This window comes from Artibeus jamaicensis, unplaced genomic scaffold (genome assembly GCF_021234435.1).
Source record: "Artibeus jamaicensis isolate MK-2021 breed Jamaican fruit bat unplaced genomic scaffold, CSHL_Jam_final contig_354, whole genome shotgun sequence".
Lineage (NCBI taxonomy): Eukaryota > Metazoa > Chordata > Mammalia > Chiroptera > Phyllostomidae > Artibeus > Artibeus jamaicensis.
The window spans coordinates 45,020,702-45,043,335 of NW_026521803.1; the positions used below are offsets into that span (position 1 = coordinate 45,020,702).

Sequence of the window (22,634 nt, forward strand, 5' to 3'; positions counted from 1 at the left end):
GCCTGGCTCATGAGCAAGCTCTGTGGTGCTGTCCCCTCATTTAAATCCCCCAGACAGGCCCTGCTTGTGCAGCCAGGACACGTGCGTCTCCCCGTCGGGGAAGCCGGGAAGGAAGCAGAGCCCGGCTCGGCGGACCGGCCTCCTGTCTCCCAGAACCGGCAGGAGGGAACCCCACGCACCCCTCTGGTCTGCTGCTCCAGAGCCGCACGGGGTCACCGTGCCTCCGGTTTGTTCCAAGGCGGCCATGTTACTGCGCCGTAACTTCGGAGTCTCCACTCAGAACCTTCTCTGACGTGGGTGTGGGGGCCCCACCTGCTCAGTGAGCACAGTCACTTGAAGCCTCATGCACAGTCCCAGGCTGGTGGTCTCACCAGGTCCTACGAGAGCAGCAGAGCGGCCCCGGGTGGCTTGGGCACTCGGGGTTCCCCACGAGCCAGGCTCCAGGCTCACTGCATTCCGGCAGCTCCGTTTTCATTGTCTCCTGGGCAGAAAATTCACTGTGTCAGAAGCGCTCGTCTGTCACAAGAGTGAATCGAACGTATGCCCTCTAGTGCACACAACAGCAACAGAGTGGTGGCCCAGTGGAAAACAAACAGACCCCTGTCCCTTTTGGAGACTCGGAGAGGTTCGGACAGAGGGCGCTGAAGGAGGAGAGGGGGCAGGTAACAGGAAGCCAGCCCAGGGAAGGATCGGGCGGTCATTTATTTCCACGCCGTCTTCGCAGGGTTTGCTGAACCAAGGTGGACGGTGACAATTCAGACAAATGGCGTTCATCATCATAGCTGGGCCCGTGGCCAGCACGGGACGCCCAGCGTTGCAGCCGAGACCCAGTCGGAATCTCCGGAACTGGCTTCGGAAGGAGAGTTTCTGTCTCCGGAATCTCCGTCACGGGCTTCCCGCGGGATACAGCCTCTGTAAAGAGGCAGAGTGACAAAAAACTGTGCCCGTGTCCCTCCTCCTTTCCCTGAGCCTCCTAGAGCCAATCTCGTTCAACCTGATGATTAGGATTTATGGTGAAACAGTATTTCTTATATCTTCTTCGTATCTATTCTACGAGCACTTGGCCACTATTTCTCAGAGTGTGCCTTATGGCCTCCTCGATGTCTGCCGTGTGTTAAAAGTGGTGAAATAATTTCATTAGTGTCTGCTCTGTGTTGGATTTTTAGAGATTTTTAAAAGTAGAATGTTAGTTATTTTTATAGATATAATTTCATTGACTACAAACCCAAACTCATTTAGTCCTAAACACTTTCAGGTGTGTGGATTGGGTGCACCGTCATCACCTTGTTGCACACACCTCGGCGCCTGGACCCCTGGAGCACAGGACTCTGGAGGAGGGAGCAGCGTGCAGACTCATGGGTCCGTCGCCGCAGGGCAGAGTCCCGTGGTGCCAGGCAGTCGGCCTGCACACGGCGCATTGTCTGTTTGCTGGGCCATTGTCTCCGTGGCTCAGGCACTCAGGCGTGCGCTGAGTTGGCACGGTCATGGGCTCTTGACGTCATTAGAGGAGGTGATGTTCAGCATGGGGGCGGGGAAGCTCCCCACTTGCCGCCGCCCAGGGCGACGCCTCAGAACTCAGCCTCAGCAGCCTTCCTGTAGTTCGTAGCGGGGCCCAGCTCCGAGTCCACCACTGTGGCTGAGGGGTGGCCACATGCTTTGCACCCCCCTCCTATCCAATGACACATTCAGTGACATAAAAGAAGACAGTGCTGTCCATTCACAACTTTGGTTCTGGTGCCCGAGGTTGCCACCCGGTCCGTTCACAACTTTGGTTCTGGTGCCCGAGGTTGCCGCCCGGTCCGTTCACAACTTTGGTTCTGGTGCCCGAGGTTGCCGCCCGGTCCGTTCACAACTTTGGTTCTGGTGCCCGAGGTTGCCACCCATCCAGCCGAACGGCAGGTTCGTCTCTGAGCGCGGAGGTTCTCCCAACAGCCCCGAGAAGGGGGGGGGGGCTGCTGCAAAGTGAGCGGCCGCTTGCCTTGTCCATCGTTTGACTGCAGTATTTCTGGCCCTCAGATCTGGAACCGAAACAAGTAGTGGTTTAGCCACATTGACTGAAGCGCAGTGTGGCCGGTGGAACAGATGCCAGCAGATTGTACCTCAGACCTTGCTCCTCCATATCTGATCAATAACCAATTTGTTACTAATTACATCCAACAAATAGGATACCTTAGACATTTATTTTCCTCTGGCAGCCAGCAGGCATGGGATAATCGTTCTAGAAACAAGAAGGCCCAAAACTGCTGTGCCCTGCGCCCAAAGCTGCTGCGGGTCACAGCCAGGCAGCGCGTCCCGGGGCCGTGCCGCGTGTGTCTGATCACCAGTGGGCGTCACCTGCCACCCACACGTGGGACGTGCTGCACGTGCTGGTTCCGACCGACTGGGGGGTTCCGTTCGCCCAGCGGCCGTGGCGAAGGGAGCGTCCTACCAGAACAGGATCCGTCAGGGAGGTTAACGTCCCGCCTGCCCTCCCTCCTGGGTCACTGCAGGGGTCACACACAGGTTGGGGCGAGTCGCTAGACAACCAAGCAAGCAGAGGTGGCAGGGCTGGGCGGGGTGGGGGGGACGGGCAGGCCACAGCATTGCCGCAGCAGGTGGCTTCTGCTAGTGCCAAAAATAACGCGCAGCTCTTTTCTCCCAAAGCGGAAGGAGCCGTGAGAGGGCCTCGCAGCACGTCCCTGGGCGTCTCGCCCTCTGCAGTCTCGGGGCTGCGCAGAGCCGCCTGAGGCGGGGCGGTGCTGGGGGTCCCCGAGCCCATTCTGAGTTTCAGCAGGCGCTGACCCACCTTCTTACCCACCTTGGCACCTGGCTGACAGCCGCTGCGAGGAAAACACTGCCACCCTTGACTTCTGCGTCATGGCGATCCCGTGGCAGAGAACAACGCAGACAGAAAACACAGCCGCACTGTGGGGCACGGGGCGGGGGGGTCACCCAGCTCCTTGCTGAGCCTGGCGCCCGAGGTGTCTCACCGAAGGGAGTCGGTCCCGGCAGTGTGCCAGACGACACACCTGAGGGGACCGGAGCCGCCCCATTCACACCCAGGTCAGGAGAGGGATTTGTCCTCTGTCCCCGGAATTTCTCCCGAGCGCTCTGTCTAAACTTCAAAGGAGGGTGCGCTTGCGATGAAATCCTAACAAATGTTGTTTTAACTAGACTGCAGTGCATGTTATTGACAGCGAGTGACTTTTCTTCTCAAAATAACATGGGGGCTTAGGCATGCAATTTACAAAAATGACAGGGAAGGGTGGCACACTCCCCAAGGTGAATGCGGGCTGACTGATTAGCTGGTATTTTAACTCGGATTCTCGCAAATTACAGACGTAAGAAACCCTGCAATTTATATGTACTTTAGAAGTGAAAGCTTTAATCCCGTGATTCATGGAAGTAAAGTGGTAATAATTTAAGTACCATATTTTATTTATCCCTCAGACTTGTCAGCTGATCCCGGAGGTGTCCCTACTATTCTGGGGTGGCTGCCTTTGGCCCTCTCTCTGCTCCTCAGGAAGGGAGAGGGGAGTTGCTTATGTAACCGCGAGGCTTGTCTTTGGCAACGTCGGGCGAAGGCGTCAATCAGTCCATCTGGGCGAAATCACAAGCCGACTCCGCCGCCGCTAAATATTTACACTGCCGCACGCACACAGACGTGCAGATGGAAGGAGGCCTTCATCAGGGGCCTCCCGCTCGTCAGTCTGAAGACGGAAATGAGAGCAAAACCCCCACCACGGTGCCGGTGCTCCAGAGCAGTCTATATTTAGCCATTCTGAGCAATAAATACCATCCTATTGGCTCATATAGGTAAATGGAGGATAAATATCGTCAGGATGATCCACAGATCACGTCAGCAGACTCCTGTTCAGAGCCTCTGCGACGGGGAGGTTCGGGGCCAGCGAGGGGCTGACAGACTTTTGGTCCCACCCTTTTTCTTAGTCACGCCCTCCCTGCTTTGGGGTAACAGAGTGTAGGTGACAGATTGCGGGGGGGGGGTGAAGAAAGAACTTTTTAACCATGAAGGCGACTTCAGGCTATGGGGCTATGGGAACTATGACACTACCTAACGTGCCTGCCGCTGTCTCCGCGGCTTGGAGAGCTGCTGCCGCCGCAAACCAAGGCCCCAGCGGCACTGAAGTTCACTTCCGAGTCTCGGAGCTAATGAAGCCCGTCGACCCCAAGGGCCAGCACTGCTCGGGGCTGAGCCACCATCCAGCAGGGCACCCAGGCGGTGACGGACCGGTGCTCCCGGGGCTCTCGTCGCCGCAGATAGGGCCCTGCACAGGGCACACACTGAGGGCACCTGGGGCCAGCGCCCCGGGCAGGGCTGCGCTCCCTGTGCCGCCCGGTCACTGGTGACTGGGGAGCCGTCCTCAGTGGGGATTTCAACTGATGTCAGAGTCTTAGTTAATTACACTAGATGATTTTTTTGAGATTAATAATTAACATCACTCTTTATAACTAAATATCCATAATTAATCAGCAAATCATAACGTGAAGACTAATTAACTTCAAACTCAAATCTTAACAGAAAATCCGTATTACTCTCCAGCGTCATTAATTACCAGAGTAATCAAAGTTATCCCTTGTGGGATGAAACATGAAGCTTTGTGGGTACATCAGCCAAACTGTGTTAGCATTAGAAGAATTTCCAGAGTAACTGCAAATGCATTGCTGATTACAAAGTTACTAGATTATTCCAGCACAGTCTCGTTGGCCACATGGCACGTGATCAGTAAGCTGGGTCCCAGGCAGGGTAGAGGCCCCCCCCACACTGTGTCGGGTTTTCTCCACGGGAGGTGAGCACAGCGGCTTCTGGCAAGCGGGGGGTCTGGTTCAGAGCCTCCAAAGCTGGGGCGCGCCCCTGTCCTTGTCCCCCTCTGCCCGCCAGAACGCCAGTCAGGAGGAACCAGCCGATGCATGCCCTACTTTTTCTGGCACTAGTAAAAAACGTGGTAGCTGTCAATTACTATGTGCTGAAGGGAACTGAGTAATTATTACAGAGACGGCGTGGAAAGGAGGAAGTGCCAGACACAAAGTCACCGTGGGCATCTCGGGGCGAGAAAGGGGGCGCTCTGGTTTCTGAGGGATGGCGGCCCCACGGAGGGGCCTGAGAGGTGCTGTTGCGGGTTTCTCCATGGGGGCCAGGGGTTGCATGTGCCCCTAACACCCACCTTTCAGTTACTGTGTCTCCTCCTCCTTCAGGACTTGCATGGGGTGCCGCTCTTTTGCGTGGCAGCTGTGAACGTCCTCGGCCACTCTATCAGGGACACTCCGGAGAGGCGGGGCCGTGACCCGAGGCGGAGAGGCGGTCCCCGGGCAGTGCCTCGCCTCACAGGTCAGGGTCGGAAACGGCTCCTTGCAGCCCACAGAGGCGCCGAGTATGAAGGTTTCTGTAATTTTGTTGTCAGCTGGTGATGTTCTCCAGTGCTAATTATTTGGAACAATTATGTTTTCTTAATAACAAAGGAAGCAGCAGTGAATTAAGCAGGCTCACCTTCAGATCTTGAGGTAACAGTTTAGGTGCCCTTGCCATTGTGGACTAACGTGCTTTTGGCTTTTGCCCTAATTATGGGATGCGCTTGTCTGCAGGCTTCTCCTGCTCCCTCTGCTCGTAAACCTGCCCCCGCGTGCCCCGGGCGCTGGTCACACAGGGACTCGTATTCATGGGGCCCGTGTCTGCACCTCAGCTCAGCAAGCCCTTCGCACAGCGTCGTCAGCGCGGTGATTAATGTGCAGCTCCGTCGATGGGGACTGTCGGTGTCCAGGCGCGCTCATCACTGTCCCCCACGTGCGGAGGCACGGGCACAGGCGTGGGCACGGTGACAGCAGGGTCCCTGTGACACACAGCAGCCGTGCAGCAGGGGCTCGGACAGGACCCCTGTCCGCAGGGCCCACCCTCGGAAGCGGTGGCCCTCCACACTGTTTCTGTGACTCCGCTCGTGTGGTCCTGCATCTGCCGCTGTCCCACTGTGGGTCTCGCTTTTTCCCTATTTTATGAATACTTGGAAGTTTTGAGATTTGAACATTATCTCTTAACCAGTTTTCAGATGGAGGTGCCACAGGCCCCCCCCCCCATTGTGAGGTGTTTCCTGATGGTTAATTTCATGCGTTGGACGGCGATTTGAGCTGATGCAAGTCACAGTTCAAAGTCACGAAGCAGAGGCGCAGTTGCATGCATTTCCCCAGGGAAGGTCATCGATTAAAACTGCGTTTTCCCACGAGCGGGACCTGCCACGTTCGGCCTTGGTGCGCGGTTGAATTCGGTGGGCGCGCTGTAGGGGCGGGGTCACGGTGGGGGCGGGGTCACGGTGGGGGCGGGGTCACGGTGGCGTCGGGCCGCCTCCTCTCTCTCTGGCCCTTCAGTCGGGCTGGGCGGCCTCTCACTTCCTGCGGCAGCAGCCCTTCCTTGGCGCTGTGTCGTCCACTGGCACCTGCTCGCCAAAGCTCACCCAGCCTCTGTCCCTCGGGGGCTCTGGTGAGCTGGGCAGAGTGGTGGCGACCACATGGGTGGGCCCGGACCCCCAGGCAGGCCTTGAGCGCAGCCCCAGGACGTGGCCCCGCGGCCCTGTTCAGCGCCTGGTGCCCAGACAGGAGGCCGTCGGGTCCTGGACACAGGTGTGGGGAGGGAGCAGGCACAGGGACCCAGGACCTTGTGCGGACTGCACCGCTCTGGGTCAGGGCCCCCACTCACTGCGGGGCGGCGGGCTCTTCCCGCCTCCCTCATGAGTGGACGGGCCCTCAGCACCCCTGTTCCCACGCCTGCCTGTTGCTGTCAGGCCACGGCACAGCTGGGGAGCACCGAGCCGGGTTCTGGCCACAAGGTAATCAGACCATTGAGTATTGTAAACGCAGTAAAAAGCGGAGCTGTGTTCGTCCGTTTCATGTGCAGCAAACGGCCCCTCTGCCGGTCAGAACACCAGCTGCCCGCCACGGGGCCTCTCCCCAGACTGCACTGCTGGGACTGACCCGCGTCCATGCTGCCCCAGCGAAGCAGCTGTGGGCCAGCAGGTTTCACCTCTTCCTGGCGCGCAGCCTCCTAAGCTCCCTCACACCTGCAACGGCGGCTCCGTCGCCGCCCCGAGTCCTGCGCAGACGCGTGGAAGGGAGTCCTTGTTGAGAGCACCAGGCCGGACACGACACCTGGAGCCACCACAGCGGTGACGCCGCAGTCGGCCCGTCGATTTCTGATCTGAGCAAGACCCTCCCCGCGCAGGGAGGCTGACACCTGAGACCAGTGGGAGGCAGCGTGGCCGCCCCGACAGTGAACGGCAGCTCCGTGTCCGCAGCCACCTGCACCGTCCCAGCGGCCACTGAGCAGGGTGCTCCGGGCGCCCCGGAGATGGACCGTTACAGGGGCTGGCCGTCGTCTGTTCTCGGGGCAGAACGCTGGTGAGGTGGCCGTTTCAGCGTGGGGACGTGAGGCCGAGAGGTGGCTGGGACCTGTGTCGCCATCGCAGACCCGGGGCTTTGCGTGCAGAGTGTTGCGTGTGGGGCGCGCACCCTCCCTGTGCCGGGCGAGTGTGGGAGGCTTGCCCCCCTGCACCCGGGGGTCTCCCGGAGCCTCCTTGGGTCGTGTGCCAGGGAATTATTATTGTCCACAACCTGAGCACATCACAGAGCAGTTCTCGTTATTGATTTCTAACCTATTGGTGCCTGCCACTGCAAGAATAATTTATTTCTTGCTTTGAAATTTCTAGAAGGTTATATTTCATTGAATTTTAATTTGTCATTTTTCCTGCTTTTACTTGAGAAACTTATAAGCTTTTGTGACATTAAAATATGGCTCTAATTTATTAACATAATCTGTTAATATTGTTTCATTGTAATAGACGTTAAGTATGATTTCTTAGCATTCTTGTTAAAATTACATTTTAAAATGGAAGCTGAGAAAAATTAAATGTGGCTTAAGAATCACATGCATGCGTGCCCCCAACTTCTACACGAAGAGCATTGCTTCCTAAACCTCATCACATTCAGGGCTTATGACAACCAGCCAGACAGCGTCTTTGAGCCCGGCATCCTCCAGAAACACGCAGCCTGACGCACGCACATCCGAGGCGTGGCCGAGCCCGCCACAGACGCGGAGGGCCTTCTGGGGAGCAGTTCAGAAATGGGAAGTCAGGGCCGCCGCAGCGGTGGGCGCTCGGCGGTGTGAGCCCGCCTCCCCAGCACACGTGTCTCTGTGACGCCGTCTTTACTGCTACTCGATGCATGAAATCTGCTCTCATTTTAGAGCTGCTGGCAACCCTTGACCCCTTTAGTGGAGACACAATGTGACCTTTCTATTGTCATCGGCTTTCGTTCTCCTGAAAATTCTATGAATTTTTATTACAAGTCTTTTTTAAACCAAGCTGTGGCTCCAGCCAATTACTTGACGCAGGCGAGATGAAGTTGTTGGAGTGAGTGTTGCGTGAGTTTTACAGCCGGCGTCTCGAGCGGAGGCCGGCCCATGTCCTGCAATGTCACCTGCCAGGGACTGCCGAGCCCGCTATTGGATAAATACATCATTTTATGGACCATTGATTGTTCTATAAGCCCCGTGGAGTATTATGCTCTATGATCAGACCATTTAGATTGTGTGTGGAGCGCAGAAAGCGCCATATTCAGGATGGTACTAAAAGTGCCATTTGTGTATTTTATAGGTGTCATTACAGGGGAACTTCTCTCTGTAGGCCCTGTTTACTGCAAAATTTTTTAGTCTGTAATGACATTTTTCATTCACAACGTATGCCTTCAAGAGAGGGGGCCCTTGTTTTATTTGTTTCATTCGCATTTACTGCACAAATTCTGTACGTTTTAATTAAATGTAAGCTTAACAAAGGCATAAGGTATTTATTCTGTGGGAGAATGACGACCGGGAGGAGAGAATGGCACCCCCCACCCGGAGGCAGGCAGGGACCAGCCCCGCCTGCAGCCTCCCGGGGCACAGCCGCTGGCGGCCGCTCGAGTTTGCTGGTCCTGGAGGCGGAAAGGACGCAGGAGGAGGAACCGAGCTTCCCGGCCGCAGGAGGGGGCACTTCCCCCAAAGCCCATTCTCAGCCCTCTCGGGACCCCTCCCACTTCCACAGAGCTGCAAGGGTGCCCTGGGCCCCGCGCACCGGCAGGGAGCGTGTGTGGGGTGTGCTGGAACTGCCCGAGCAGGCTCGGGCTGCCTCTCGCCCACACTCACCCTGCTGCGCAGGGCCGCACCCCGTCCTGCGGGAACCAGCCCGAAGGGCTGCCTCCAACTCGCCCACGAGGAGCTGCTGTCACTGCCCCTTGAGCAGTGCAACCCACGTGCTCTGTGAGACGTGCCACTGTGCCGCGGGGCAGAGCTCCTGGGCCGAAACCGCACCCGTCGGTCACGCGTGCGGGTGAGCTCCCCGGTCTGCACACGCAGGAACCAGCTCAGACAGGGAAGTCGGCGTGCCCGGTGACTTCCTGGGCCCCGGCTGCCAGAACTGAAGTCACAGCAGAGACTCGCACTAGTGTAGGTGACGTGCGGACTTGCTCAGGTCAGAGCGGAAGGTGCCTCGGTGGGAGAGCCCGGCTCGGGCCGTCCCGTCGCACAGGTGCAGCCTTCCAGAGCGGTGCCGACGGCTCCCGCAAGGTTATTAAACTGCTGAGTCAAAGAGGGGCCGCACTCACGTTTAGGAGCCGTGCTGGACAGAAGCGGGCTCTGGCGCGGTGGAGATGGCGGCACAGTGATGCTCCGTCACGCCATGGTGACACTGTGTTCAAAGCCATGTTCACCTGTGCAGGTCATGCTAACGGTCCGGAAGTGGTGTTGCCCACCTCTGGATTCCGGTAAATGCGGACAGAGTCCGGGGCAGCCTCGTCACCAGTGCCGGGAGGGGTCGGGCACACCTGGGCAGCAGGTGGCCCTCTGTCCAGTGCGGACGGCGGGGGATTGCTGTCCCTCAGCTTGCGGCACCTCCCCGGAGTTGTCCCGAGAATGGGACGTGTGTCGTCCCGTGGCAGTTGTCCCTCCTGTTTGATGGGAAGGCAGTGTGCACCCTCGAGTAATAACTGGGGAGGGGTGACGTGAAGGCCACCTCCCTTTCCTCTGTGTCTCTCTTTTTTACCACACTCAGAGTTAGATCAAAAGTGACCTTGAAATTAAAGGAAGTCTAGAGCTGTGGAGGACAGCAGAGGCAGAATCCAAGTGGGCAGGCCAGGTATCCTGAGGCACGCAGATGCCCCACGAGATGGGGAGCCACAGGATCACCCAGCGGGTGGACGGCAAGCCTGCCAGGCAGGCGGGCCAGGCCCAGTGGGCGGCACACTGACCGTGGGCGGCAGAGGCCTCCCCACTCCCAGCCGAGCAGGCCTCTGAGGGTCGGAGCTGAGAAGCAGCGTGAGGCTCGGGTCAAGCACCCACACGGGAGCCAGCCCGTGTTTCGTGGGGTCCCCCCTGTGCTTTAGCCCGGCTCACGGCCCTGCTGACCTTTGAACCCCCAGAAGCCACAGACCCTGTGTTCTTGTGAGGCTGCCAAGGGGGAGCACACAGGTGAGCTCTGACGGTGCCCATGACGCTCACCTGTTCCCGAGATTCAGGGGCCCTGCCGTCTTCTGTGCTCGGAGAGTGACGGAGAGAAAACGGAGGCAGGGTCTGTCCCCAGTCAGGTGAGCCGTTCACTTCTGTTTCATGGTTTTCAACTGCGTTGACACCCAGCGTCACTTTGTACCAGTCTCGGGTGCAGCACTGCACACAGTGTCCCTGACGCTCCCGGCACCAGCCTGTTCTCTGGGGGTCCGGTTCTGCTTTATTTACTCCGTTCATTCGGCCCCACGCGTGAGTGAGGTCACAGGGCACTTGTGTCCGTCCGACTGGCTCACTGCACTTGGCACGACATGCTCCAGGCTCCTCCACGCGTTCGCAAAAGATGAGATTTCGTCGTTTTTAGGGCCGAGCGGTGCTCTATTGTGTGTGTTTGCCGCGGGTTCTCATCCACGCGTGTACCCGTGTGGTCCCTTGGGCTGCGTCCACGTGCGGGCGATTGGAAGTAACGCTGCAGTGGACACGGGCTATTTCAAGTTAGTGTCCGGGGTTCTAAGCATCTGCACCCAGTGGAGGAATCCCTGGGTCACCAGGCAGACCCCGTTTTCATGTTCCGGGACCCTCCACACTCCTTCCCACAGTGGCCGCACCAGTCTGCGCCCCCACCAGCAGCACACACGGTCCCCCAGGTGTGCCGCTGGACCCTGGGATGCTTGGTCACCTGCAGGATGTGGCAGTCTGCTCCTGCCTGGATGAGGAGCCTGGTTCCCCCGCCGCCGTCCTCCCAGCCCTGCACGGCCCCTGCTGTTCGGGACTCAGCGGCCCCCAAGTGGGCCGGCGGGACCCGCTACTGACGTGGAGTGTCCTGGTTGGCTGCACAGGTCTTCTCCAGACCCAAGAGTCTGTGACTCCATGGTCCTCCCAAGAGTCATGCCCGAGACAGTCTGCTGAGAGAGAAGAAGGTGAATTGGCACTGATCTGGGTTTAAAAAATGGATTGACTTACACAGCCCACGTCCTCACGGGGCTGAAAGAACATGGGTTACGGAAAGTCGACACTGAGAACTCACCTCAAGCCCCTGCTGCTGGGCCCAGCACAGGCCAGCGAGCGGTGGTGGGGGGGCTGCCCTCTGCAGCCCACGGGGACCGACTGCGAACGTGCGGGGAGCGTGCGAGCACTGGGCCAGGAGTTCAGGTCTCTAACTCCTGGTGCACAGCTCCAAGTCTGGGACCGCGGGGTCGGAGCCAGACAGATCCTCGCAGCCGCGTGGCTCCACAGCTTCCGTGGTCCCCGCTGAGAGCTGAACCCCAGGGCGGCCCTGCTGCGGCCCGTGCTCAGAGCCGGCTGGGGTGGGAGACTTTCTTTCGGGGCGGCACTGGTGGTGTCCACAGAACGGCTCCTGTTTAAGGAGCGAAAGCAATAAGTCATCTAACCTTCTAAGTCCTTCCCTCTGTAGGGAAGTTTGCCCTTTACAAAACCACCCGCATTGGAGGGAGTGAAGTGGACCGTTTCGGCCGTGCAGTTGCCGGAGAGACGCGGGCCTAGTGGACCTGGTTCCTAGATCGTCCTGGTGGAGGCAGGAAGGGGGTGCTGAGAAGACCGAGGGAAGCTTTGGGGGTTGAAGAAGAAAACTGGAGCCTGTTGGGAGAGCCAGTCCCTTTCCAGGAAAGTAGAGATTAGGGCTCTCACGTGTGTGTCAGTCGGTTCGGTTACTGAGCACCAGCCTGTGCCTCAGACGACAGTGGGCGTGGGGCTGCGTGCCCACCGGGCCCCTCCACGGTCTGGCTCTGCCCCTGGAGTGTCCAGTCCACCACCCAGAGGACAGCCCTCGTCCCGGGCCCGGAGCCAGCAGCCCACGCAGGGCAGGCAGGCTTCTTTCCTCGAAGCGGGTGGCTGCTTGGTGCGTTGACCCCGCCGCGGTGCTCACTGACGGGCGGGCTTTTCCTCCCTTTGCTTGAACACCCCCCCCCCCCCCCCCCCCCCCCCCGTCTAACAGTGGGCATTGAAAAGGGACCTTCCTTTGGCCAGGTGATGCTGCGTCTGATCTTCCCTTCTCCCCAGGCAGCACGTGTCTGTCAGAGACCACAGGCGGTGTGTGGCGTGGGGCTGGCTCCCTCCCAGGGCAGGGCCCTGAATCCGCCGTCAGGGCGTCAGAGCAGGAGTGCGGAGGGTCCAGAGCACCTGTCGGGTCCCCGCGGGCAGCCACCCGTGAGCGTGGTTCGGGGTTGCACGGTCCCGCCTCCACGGAGGCCGACGGTGTCTGCGGAAGAATGGTCTTACCCACTGTGAGACCGGGGCGCGTTCTGCTGGCTCTAACCGCCCCTGTCTCCCACAGGCATCGTGTCCAAGTCCTACGAGTGCCGCCTGAAGGGCCAGGGAGCCACGTTCGTGGAGACGGACAGCCCGTTCACCGCAGCTGCACTGGCGGAGGAGGCCCCCGTGGCAGACAGGCCCCTGCGGGGCGGCCGGAGGCTGGCAGCACCTGAGCAGGTCCAGCAGGTCATCATCATCCAGGGCTACGACGGGGACTTCGCCCTGGACGCCTCTGTGGAGGAGACGGCCGCGGCCACGCTGCAGACACTGGCGCTGGCCGGCCAGGTGGCCCGAGTGGTACACATCACCGAAGATGGGCAGGTCATCGCCACGAGTCCCAGCGGGGCGCACGTGGGCGGCGGGGCCCCTGAGCCCGTCCTGCCGGAGCAGGTGGCTGAGGAGGCCACACAGGTGGTGGTGGTCGGGGGCTCGGTGGAAGGCCCCGGGGCCGAGCCCCTCAGCCCCGGCAGCACCATGATACAGCAGGTGAGCAAGCAGGAGCTCCTGGACCTCGGCGAGGCCCCCGGGGCCCAGCCCGATGCCGCCTCTGCCTTGGACGCTCTGCTGTGTGCTGTCTCCGAGCTGGGCGGGGCAGAGGGCGGGGCCGGGGCTGGCGACGTGGCCAGAGGCAGCCACAAGGAGGTGCTGGTGCAGCTGCCTGGTCCGGAGGCACCGCCCCCCACCCGGCCTGAGGCCACCGAGGTCCACCTGTTCCAGGACGTGCAGGACAGCACAGCCACGCAGCCCCTGGAGGTGCTGACCCAGGTGGTCCGGCCCGCGGCCCTCGGCGCCTCGCAGGAGCGGCCCCAGGTGGCCTTCAAGAAGGTGGTGCAAGGCGTCCTCCAGTTCGCCGTGTGCGACGCGGCCACGGCCGGCCCGCTGGGGAAGGACGGCGTCACGCAGGTCATCGTGAACGAGGAGGGCGCCGTGCACATGCTGGCGCGGGACGGGGCGCAGCTCCTGGTGCAGGAGGCCGCGGCCTCAGGGCCGCACGGGGAGGTCTCGCAGATCGTCGTCACCGAGGAGCTGGTGCAGGCCATGGTGCGGGGCTCCGCGGGTGGCTTCCCTGAGGGCGCCACCCACTACATCGTGACCGAGCTGCCTGCGGGCGCACAGGAGGCAGCGGCCCTGTACTCCCACACCGTGCTTGAGGCGGCGGCCGGTGCACAGGGGCTGCTGCAGGCCGGGGCCGCGCTGGGCGCCGAGGCCGGGGGGCCCGAGCAGCTGACCAGCATGGTCATTTATACCCAGGATGGTGCCCCGGCAGCCACTGTCCTTCAGAGCCAAAGAGACAGCCACGAACTCCAGGAAGCCTGAGGCACGGGCTGGGGGTGAGAGACGCCGGGGCACTGGGCACAGGGCTCCGGAGGGGGACAGCGACGGGGCAGCTCGGAGGGGGCCCCAGCACGCCCTGCCCTCGGGATGCACACAGGGCCGCAGGCTGGACAGGCAGGAGGCCGCCCGGCACACCAGCTCTGCCCCTGGTGCTGGGAGGGCCTGGCTCTCTGCCGTGCGCCCCCCGCCCACCACACACAGACGCCTTCCCGGTCCAGCTCGCAAAGCACCGAGCCTCTGACGGAACCGTGAGCGCAGGGTGTCGTGTGGCTTGATTCCAGCGTGCAGCGTGCACACGCTTGCCGTAGGTTTGGTCGGAGACTGCAGCTGCCGGAGTTCCCACCCTGGCCCGGCCCGTCCCGTCCCCCCAGGCCAGAGCGCGCCCGCCGTGCACCTCCTGCGCCGTTCGCTCTCTCCTGGCAGCAGGTGGATCCGCGGGCTCTGGCTGTGTCCCGCTACAAAGAAACTGAGAAGTCCCAAGGCTAAGAAAAGCCTGGAAGGTTATTTTTAATTCAAACGTACCCTGGTTAAGGCAGCCCAGTGCTTCTAATTTCGACTTGGTTTCCTACAACGAAGCCTACGTGTGAAGCGTGCAGTCTGGAAAATACTGTTCACGTCAGCGTTTTGCTTTTATGACATGTGTGTTCGTGTTGGTGTCATCTGGCAGGATTTGCTTGTCATTCACATGGGTGAGTGGCTGGCGCGCACCAGTGACGTGGGGGCCACCCCGCAGCCCCGCCCCCAGGACCCGCACTGTGTGTGGTGGGTGGTGGACGCAGTCGGGCCGCTGCAGCTGTGGGTCGATCGCAAGTTCACGTTCCAACAGTTTGTTCCTTGACACAATCGCTCTTCTTTCTTTTCCGAAATTGTAAAATAATCCCTTCCCGCTGCGCACAGGTTGTTTTGTTCTGTTTCTCTTTTCTTTGAAATAAAATTGCAGCATTAACAGAGAACGGTGATGTTGTGTTTCCAGCCGTCGGCCGAGGGGCAGCGAGGAAACTGAGGAGGACTCACTGTGTCCGAGGCAGGGCCTCTCCACCGTCTGCCTGTGGGCGGGTGGGCTGGCTTCCCAAGCACCACGCACCTACGTGCCCACCCTGAACGGTGGGCACAGGCCCAGGCAGGGGCCGGTGACAGTGACGCACTGGGTCGCAGCTAGTACACAGGAGCGGAGCGGGAGAGCAGATGGAGAGAGGAGGGAGGAAGTCAGCCCCGTCCTCATTCCGGGAGAAGTGGCTCTTAGACCCCCGTCCGAGCGGACAGGGTAGGGGCGAGCTGCAGGGGGACCTCGCCTTCACGGTTCGGGGCCCTGTCCCCGGGGGGCCACTCCCTTCACACAGCAGCCCCCCAAACCACAAGGTAAAGTGTCAGGTTGGGCACGGCATTCCTGATCAGCTGTGTGTGACGGGCCCGTGCCCCATGAAGGTGGCAGGGCCGCTCAGTCCTCCACGCTGCCCCCTGCCGGCGCGACCATTGTGCTCAGGAAGGGACCCTGACAAAGAGGCACCGCTCCAGGCCTCGTCCACGTGCGGGAGGAAGACGAAAAGGGGAGGATGTTTTCCAGGGGTGGCATTTCTTCTCACTCACTCCTACGTCCACACCCTGCCGCGGGCTCGATGCTCACTCCCCACCCCACCCCGCTGTGGCCAGGCCACACTGCTGACCCTTCCGCCCCGTCCAGGCTGGTGACACACACTACCGTGTGCCACTGCTGACGTACTTGGGATGACTGTGTCCTGGGGGTGTTTACGCCCTGCCAAACCCGTGCAGCCGCGGTGTCAAACTAGCCCCTGTGCCGCACACACATGGGAAGAGCCGGCCTTGGCAGGAAAGCACGGTGCAGGGTGTGTCGCGGCCCCCGGGGACCGCAAAGGGACCAGTGGGCTCTGCAGCCTGTGATCGCCGCTGGAGCGGGTTGGCGGTCCCCTCCCTCCTCTCTTGTGGCACATCTGTCAGGACCGAAGGGTCCCTAGGGTCCCAGAAGCGAGCTTGCCCATAACGGCGACGTGCCAGCTCACAGCTGAAGTTTCTGCTGGGCCTGCAAGAGAGCCTTTTAAGTAAAAAACCAAGTGAAGGGCTGCGGCCCGGAGGCTGTAATCCACACAGGCCCCCTGGGTGCCCAGCCCCACCCAACGCAATGACCGTGCCCCAGGGACGTGTGGTGGGCAGGCGAGGAGGGCTGGCCACCCTGCCTGGGTGAACCCGAGACTCGGGTCAGCACTCCCCTTCCACAGCAGACGGGGGCCCACGCGCCTGCACGCAGGGCCGTGGGGCGGAAACGGCGGCTTCCACGAGGAGGAGAAGCGCAGCCACACGGGTCACTGGGATGCGGTGCCTTGGCGCCCCCGCAGGCGGCTGCCGGCCTCCCTCAGCGGGATGGAGCGGAGGGAGGGGACGCCCCACCCCCGCACCGCCACAGAAACACGCAGGCAGGCAGGCCCGAGTCACGGAGAGATGCAGGGAACGTCCTTTAAACTGCCGGGGTCTCTCCGAACACCAAGTGAGAGTGTTCAGGTTGGGTCAGCAGCACCCAAAGCCCGCTGCCGCCTGTCAGCCCCACGGGGAACGTGCAGACCCCCACCCCCAACACGTCATGGCAGACCCCTCGGGGCCAGGCTTGGCGGCAGTCACCCATGGGGCTGCCCACCAGGCCCGGGCCATGGTCAGGCCCGGGTTCACAGCCTCACCCCCACCCTACCCCCACCCGCTCTCTCTGCAGAGAAGCCCCTCTGCCCAGGACACGGTGCCCAGGCCCCACGGACCCCGTGCGGTGTCATGGTCCTCGGGTCCGAGAGCTCTGTGCTCCCAAGCACAGAGGTGAAGCGATGGCGTCTGGAGGAAAAGACTAAGGGGAAACAGCCTAGTGTCCCCACCCAGAGTTCGTTCCAGGAAGAGAATTGAGGAACAAGAAAGGCCACTTACTTAGCAAACTGGAAGAAGCTGTGTGTTTCCACTTCTTTTCCCGCCCGACGTTAGCCCGTCGTCTCAGAGTGTGCGGCTCACTTCGGCAGCCTGCTCCGGTTCCGTGTTGAGGAGCGCCGCTCGTTTCTCCTCCAGGGTGACACCGTCTCACGTGGAGGAGAAAGTTAGCTCGGGTGGCAGTTACAGGTTTCGGAAGCACCTTCTAATCGGGGATGGGTGACTCATTCTCAGCTTCAGCAGGCGATCCATCTGACATGCGAGGGGAAAAATTAGCAGCTGTCACCGCGTGACGAGTTAATTTCCTGATCGGCCTGACACTGAAAAGCCACTTGGAGGCATGGCGGGGGCTGGCGGGAAAACCTGGCGTTGCCGCGTGACTACAGACAAGGAGAGGGCAGAGAGCCAGGCCGGGGAGGAGCAGGCGGAGGGGGCCGTGCGTGCCTGGCGTGGGGTGCAGGCCGGGCCTGGCCCCCGCCCCCTGTCACCCGTGCCCACACGTGCACCCGCAAGGCCAGAGTGCAGCAGCGGACCTGGCATCCCCACGGGGGAGCAAGAGCGGGTTCCATCCTTGGAGCTCAGTCTTCAGGGCAATGTGGCCTCGCCACGGAAAAGAACCCTGTGGAACAAACGGCGAGGGAAGCGGTGGCGGGAGACGGCGGGCCGCCCGGGCACGGGGTGCAGACCGCCCGGCCTCCCACAAGCCCCACTCTGCGGTCTCTTTGTCCTGGGTGATCCATTTCCAGCCCAACAAGTTGGACAAAAACACTTTTTTTCTAAATATCCAGGAGGCAGAAATTGGAAACGGCTCAAAGCGTAGAACCAACTTGCAAACGTTCCCGGGACCAGGGTGGTCCTCAGGGCGGGGTCTGGGTGGAGGAGGTGCCCTCGTGCCACCCGAGGTGCAGCTGGGGCCCCACGTGTTGACACCCGCAGCCCGGGTGCCCCCCAGCAAAGTGCAGACGGAGCGTCCCGCTCACGGGGCGGAGCTGCCACACCAGTCGGGCTCCGGGTCTGGAGAGAGGGGGCAGCACCGGAGGCTTCATCCGGAGACGTGAGCGTGCGGCAAGGAGCCTTGGTCCTTCGACACTTGGGGGCCCACAGCCCAGCCCCGGGTCTCAGGTCCCCTCCCCGGTGGGTGCCAGGCACGTGACGTCACTGCCTTGCCCGGGAGCAGGCCGGGCATGGGAGCGGTCACTGGTGAGCGCGGCGTCACCACGGCCCAGTCCCAGAATTCAGTGCACTCCCCTAGTCGCAGCTTCGCCCACTCACCCCGTGGCCCCGCACATGCCGCACCTGCTGACGCCTCCACAGCCACCTCCTTCCGGCCGGACTCCCCGCCTCGTGGAAGACCGTCCCTGCACGGCCCACGGGGCACGCGGGCCCGCCCCTTGCCGGGCGCTGTGCTCAGATGCACGCACGTTGCCCTTCCGGGAACTGGTGGAGTAGAGGGAGCTAGACCGAGACACAGTGAAGATGCTCTCAGCGCCCACGCTGGGTTCTGCCCCCAGGACCTGCTCCCCAGCCCTGGGGGGCCCCCGGGGGTGGGGGCCGTCCTCACAGAGCGCTGCTGCCCGGCACCCCAGCCCACCCCCTGAGCCGGCCTGTCTGATCCGGGAACGGGGCCACGACCCCAAGGGCCAAGCCGCACGGGCCCGAGTCCTGCTGTCCTCCAAGGAGACGGGTGTTGTCCCTTCAGAGCCGCCCTGCGCGGCCCCTTCCGGAACAAGGCCACAGTGTGGGGAGCCACAGTTTGTCATTCCTTGTAGAAGGCTCCCCGCAAGATGGGGTGGGCCCTGGCCCGATGCCAGTGACACCGACTGGGTGTCCCCTCCTGCCCCAGCACATGACGTCAGGACCGGCCACGTGGAAGGGGCGGGTGAACGTGAATTCCAGTTCCTCACTGGCTTTTCTCCCATCCTCCTCCCTCCTTTCTGGGTTTTCATTATCATTTTCTCCAGCGACCGACTCTCTGGCAGGAGGGGCCGGGTCGGTGCCCCGAGGGCCCGGCCTCGCTGGTCAGGCTGCCTCCCTCCTGTGTCCGCACTGCTCCCCACCTCCCCGGGACACTTCCCTGCGAGGACAGTCTTGAGACCCGCCTCGTGACAAGCACAGAACCAAGGCCACGCACAGCTGGTCACACACATCAAGGTGGCTTTCCGGGCTTCTTATGAACAGGAATCGATGACAGAAGCTTCCTCTTCATGTGCGGGTGCCCCTGTCCAGGCAGGGGTGGTGTTCTCTCCCGTGGACGGGGAGTCCCCTGCCCGGTCCCCTCCGGAGGCCACCTTCCTGGCATGCTGTGGGAGGGGACCCCGGGGTCCTGGGGAGACGGGGGAAGGAGGGACCCCCGATGGGAGATGGGAGGGGCTGAGACCGAGGTCTCAGGGAGACACCTCTGAGGCTTCCCAGGGAAGAGGCGGGCACAGTCGGACCGTCCTGCCTCGGAGACAGAGAGGGCCGGGGACAGCGGCAGGAGAGTTCAGGAGACAAGTCTTTCCAGAGAATTCCAAAAGCTGCCCATAGAGAATAAGAATCTATGCCTCCGTGAAATAATAACAAATTTTCATATTCTTAAAAAATAACCATGAGAACACAAGAAAGATCTTCAAAGAAATTAAGCCAAATACAATAGAGGCCATTTTTAAAAATCCATCCAAGAGTTGGAAGATAAAGTCAAGAAAAGTTTCCAGGAAGCGAGACCAAAAGGCCAAGAAATGGAATATAGGACTTAAACCAAAAAACACAGAGGTGTCAGAATAGGAGAGCCACCACTCACTAAGAGAAGGTTTGGAAAGAGAAAAGGGGGAAAACAGAAATAAGGAAATTACCGGAGAATTCAAGAAAACTCCCCAGACCAAGGGCTAAGGTTTTCCAGCTCTAAGGACCCACCACACACCCAGCAAAACGAGCAGAGAGGACCCAGCCCGGCCAGTGCTGCGGAGTTTCAGAAAACCGAGAACAGGCGCTGTGAGAGCTTTCACAGGGAAAGGGAGACCACATACGGGAAGTCAAAATGGCATCAGGCTTCTCAAATAAGCCCCGGATACTAGACGTCCGAAAGGGAGTATCATCAGACTCCAACGGGCGCACCTCACTGCCGAAGACTTCCACACCCAGCTAAACTGTCCCCAAAGTCTCGTGGTGGGTGCAGGCGTTGTCAGATGCCCGGTGCCCCCAGAGGTGCCTCCTGTGCGCCCTTCCCGGGGTGGTGTGGACGTGGGGAGCAGGCACAGGGGCTGTAAGGAAAGGGGAAGGGAGCAGGCGGACCACTCGGTATAATTCATTTGTATGGAAAACACGCTAGGAAGGTGTGCATAGTTTGGGAAGAGTGAGTACCGGCAAACAACAAAAATCTGAGCCGGTACAAACAGCAAGGTGATACTTCTGGCAGAATCGGGAAGCCAGGATGTGAGACAGATGTCGAGGGATCTGGTTCAGCGGTACTCGGGTCCCGCGACGCGCTCTGGGAGTGGATGTCAGGAAAGTGTGCTGTGACCAGGCTGGGCGCCCTCACCCTCCCGGCCCGAGACGAGAGAGAGTACACCATCCCCGTGGGCCCTGATGGGACATGAGCAGACCAGGTCCCGGTGTCACGCAGGAGCCAAGTCCTGCCGAGCCAGCAAACCAGCACCGGCCCCAGCTCCCTCCCTGGAGAAGCTACACGGGGAGCAGGAGTGAGGAAATGGCAGCCCCTTGTCTGGGCTGCAGGGGTCCGGGTGTGTGCGTGGGGGGAGGGCAGAGCCACCACCCTCGTGTGAGGGAGGCCTCGACACCAGCCAGGCCTCTGCCCTTGAGCGGACCCCCGGCCAGGAGACGGAAATCTTCACTCGCCCCTGCGAGTGGAGGGGGGCAGCCTGGGGACTGGCAGCTGAGTCCAAGTTCCCCCACCCCGGCCGCCGCCCTGAGTAGCTGTAGTTGCCTGAACAATTTTTAAAATGCGTAAGTTTGGTTATGATGTCGGAAGCAAATAGCTCTGTGTTTAAAGAGGCAGGGGACATCCCTCTTTCCAGAAAGCCAAGCATGTGGCATGGATTCCCGTTCAGCTTGGGCGCTGGGCCGGGGAGCTCACTCTGAGCAAAGCTGTCCGCTGCTGGCCCACGGAAGGAGCCGAGGTGCCCGACAGCCCCAGGGAGTTGTTGCCACGGGGCAGGGAGTCCAGACAAAGAGAGTGTGTCGTCCGCAGTCCAGGAAGCAGAGCGTTCCCTTCCCACGGTTTCCAACGTGTACGTTGGAAACAGCCCCCTGCCCCCACCTCGGGAAGCTACCAAGTCAGCTGCTTCAGACGACCGATGACAGTCCCTGCCAGTGAGTCCTGGGATCATCGTACGTGGTCGCGTTGAGCGATCTGAGCGGAGACCGAACTGCACACTCTCACACGCCACGTGCCTGCGTAGCACGTGTGTAAACAGCCAGAAGCCAGCTGGGCGCTCCCGTGTTGGGCGGTTCCCCCACGTGCTCTGCCAGCCCGAGTCTGTCTGCACAACTTCGCCGGAAGGGGTACCCGGGGGAGAAGGGGGCAGATGTGCTTTCCGCGAGACGGGAGGGAGTTACCTCCAGGAAGGGAGAACTGCGTGGGACAATGGCAAGCGCCGTCCGTCCCCCGTGGCGGTCAGCTGCACTCACGCAGAAGAGCAGTCGACAGTTTTCCCGATGGTTTTGGCTACCGACATCGTCCTCCTTTTCTCAGCATTTGTGGGTGGGTGGGCCTCCCCCTGAAGAGCACGAGGGCTCAGTGTGGGCTGACTTCCGTCCGAGTGGGCCGTCGCCGAAACGGTTCAGTGGCCGGCGGCTGCCCGTGGACCTCCGGGCGTCCCCGAGCCCTGGTCTGGGGTCCGGCCGTGCCCCACCCGGGAAACGAGACATTAGGCGAGCGGTCCTGCGGGCGCCCCTCCAGAGGCAGCCAGCCGGCGAGGGGGGCGCAGGCAGGCAGACAGCCCCAGTGGCAGGAAGGAGGCGATGCTGGTGGCCCAGCCTGGGCGGGGGCGGCCCCACGCCCCCGGGGAGACTCTGCTAAGTGAAGGCCTGGCCTCCTAGAGGCCGCCCCAGTGTTGTCTGTGGAGCCAGCGAGTCCGGGGAGCGGCCCGTTTGCCTTCCATGCTCAGCTCTTCTCTCCCAGGTGACTGCTCGTGAAGCCGACCTTTCTGAGCTTCGGTGGGCCGTGGGGCGGGGCCGTCAGTGGTGCCCCTGTTAGCCGTGGGCCTGAAGCCGGTCCTCCCTTCAGCCGAGCCCCACGCCTTCGGCATCCTGCGGCTCAGCGGTTCCGACCTTGGAATAAAAAGACAGGGACATCGCTGGGGGGGCCCTTTAACTCCCCGGAGTGCAGCCCCTCCCGCGGGCATCAGTGCTGACGACGACGGTGACAGCATAAATGACACTGGAGGTTGGGCCTCAGGCTTCCACCCCGGAAACCCGGGTCCCCATGCTGAGTCGCGGATGTCACCGCCGCCAAGGTGTGTCATCAGAGAGGAGCTGTCTGGGTCCCCCGAACTGGACCTGGGGTTTGGAAAGGGCCTCGGGGCTGCAGGGTCCTCAGGTTCCCGGAGTGCCCCCCCCCATGGCTGCACTGCGCCCTCGCCCTGCAGAGGGTCCCTGG

General features: G+C 61.2%; 1 protein-coding gene across 1 annotated transcript in view; it reads left to right on the forward strand.

Annotated features, from left to right (window-relative positions):
- ZNF407 (zinc finger protein 407) overlaps positions 1–15,083 on the forward strand; it is a 298,073-nt gene extending 282,990 nt beyond the window's left edge. The window contains exon 9 of the mRNA XM_037145755.2: positions 12,807–15,083. Within this exon, the coding sequence (XP_037001650.2) occupies positions 12,807–14,101 (1,295 nt within the window). The 3' untranslated portion in view covers positions 14,102–15,083. The remainder of the gene's footprint in view (positions 1–12,806) is intronic.
- The last annotated feature ends 7,551 nt before the right edge of the window (positions 15,084–22,634 follow it).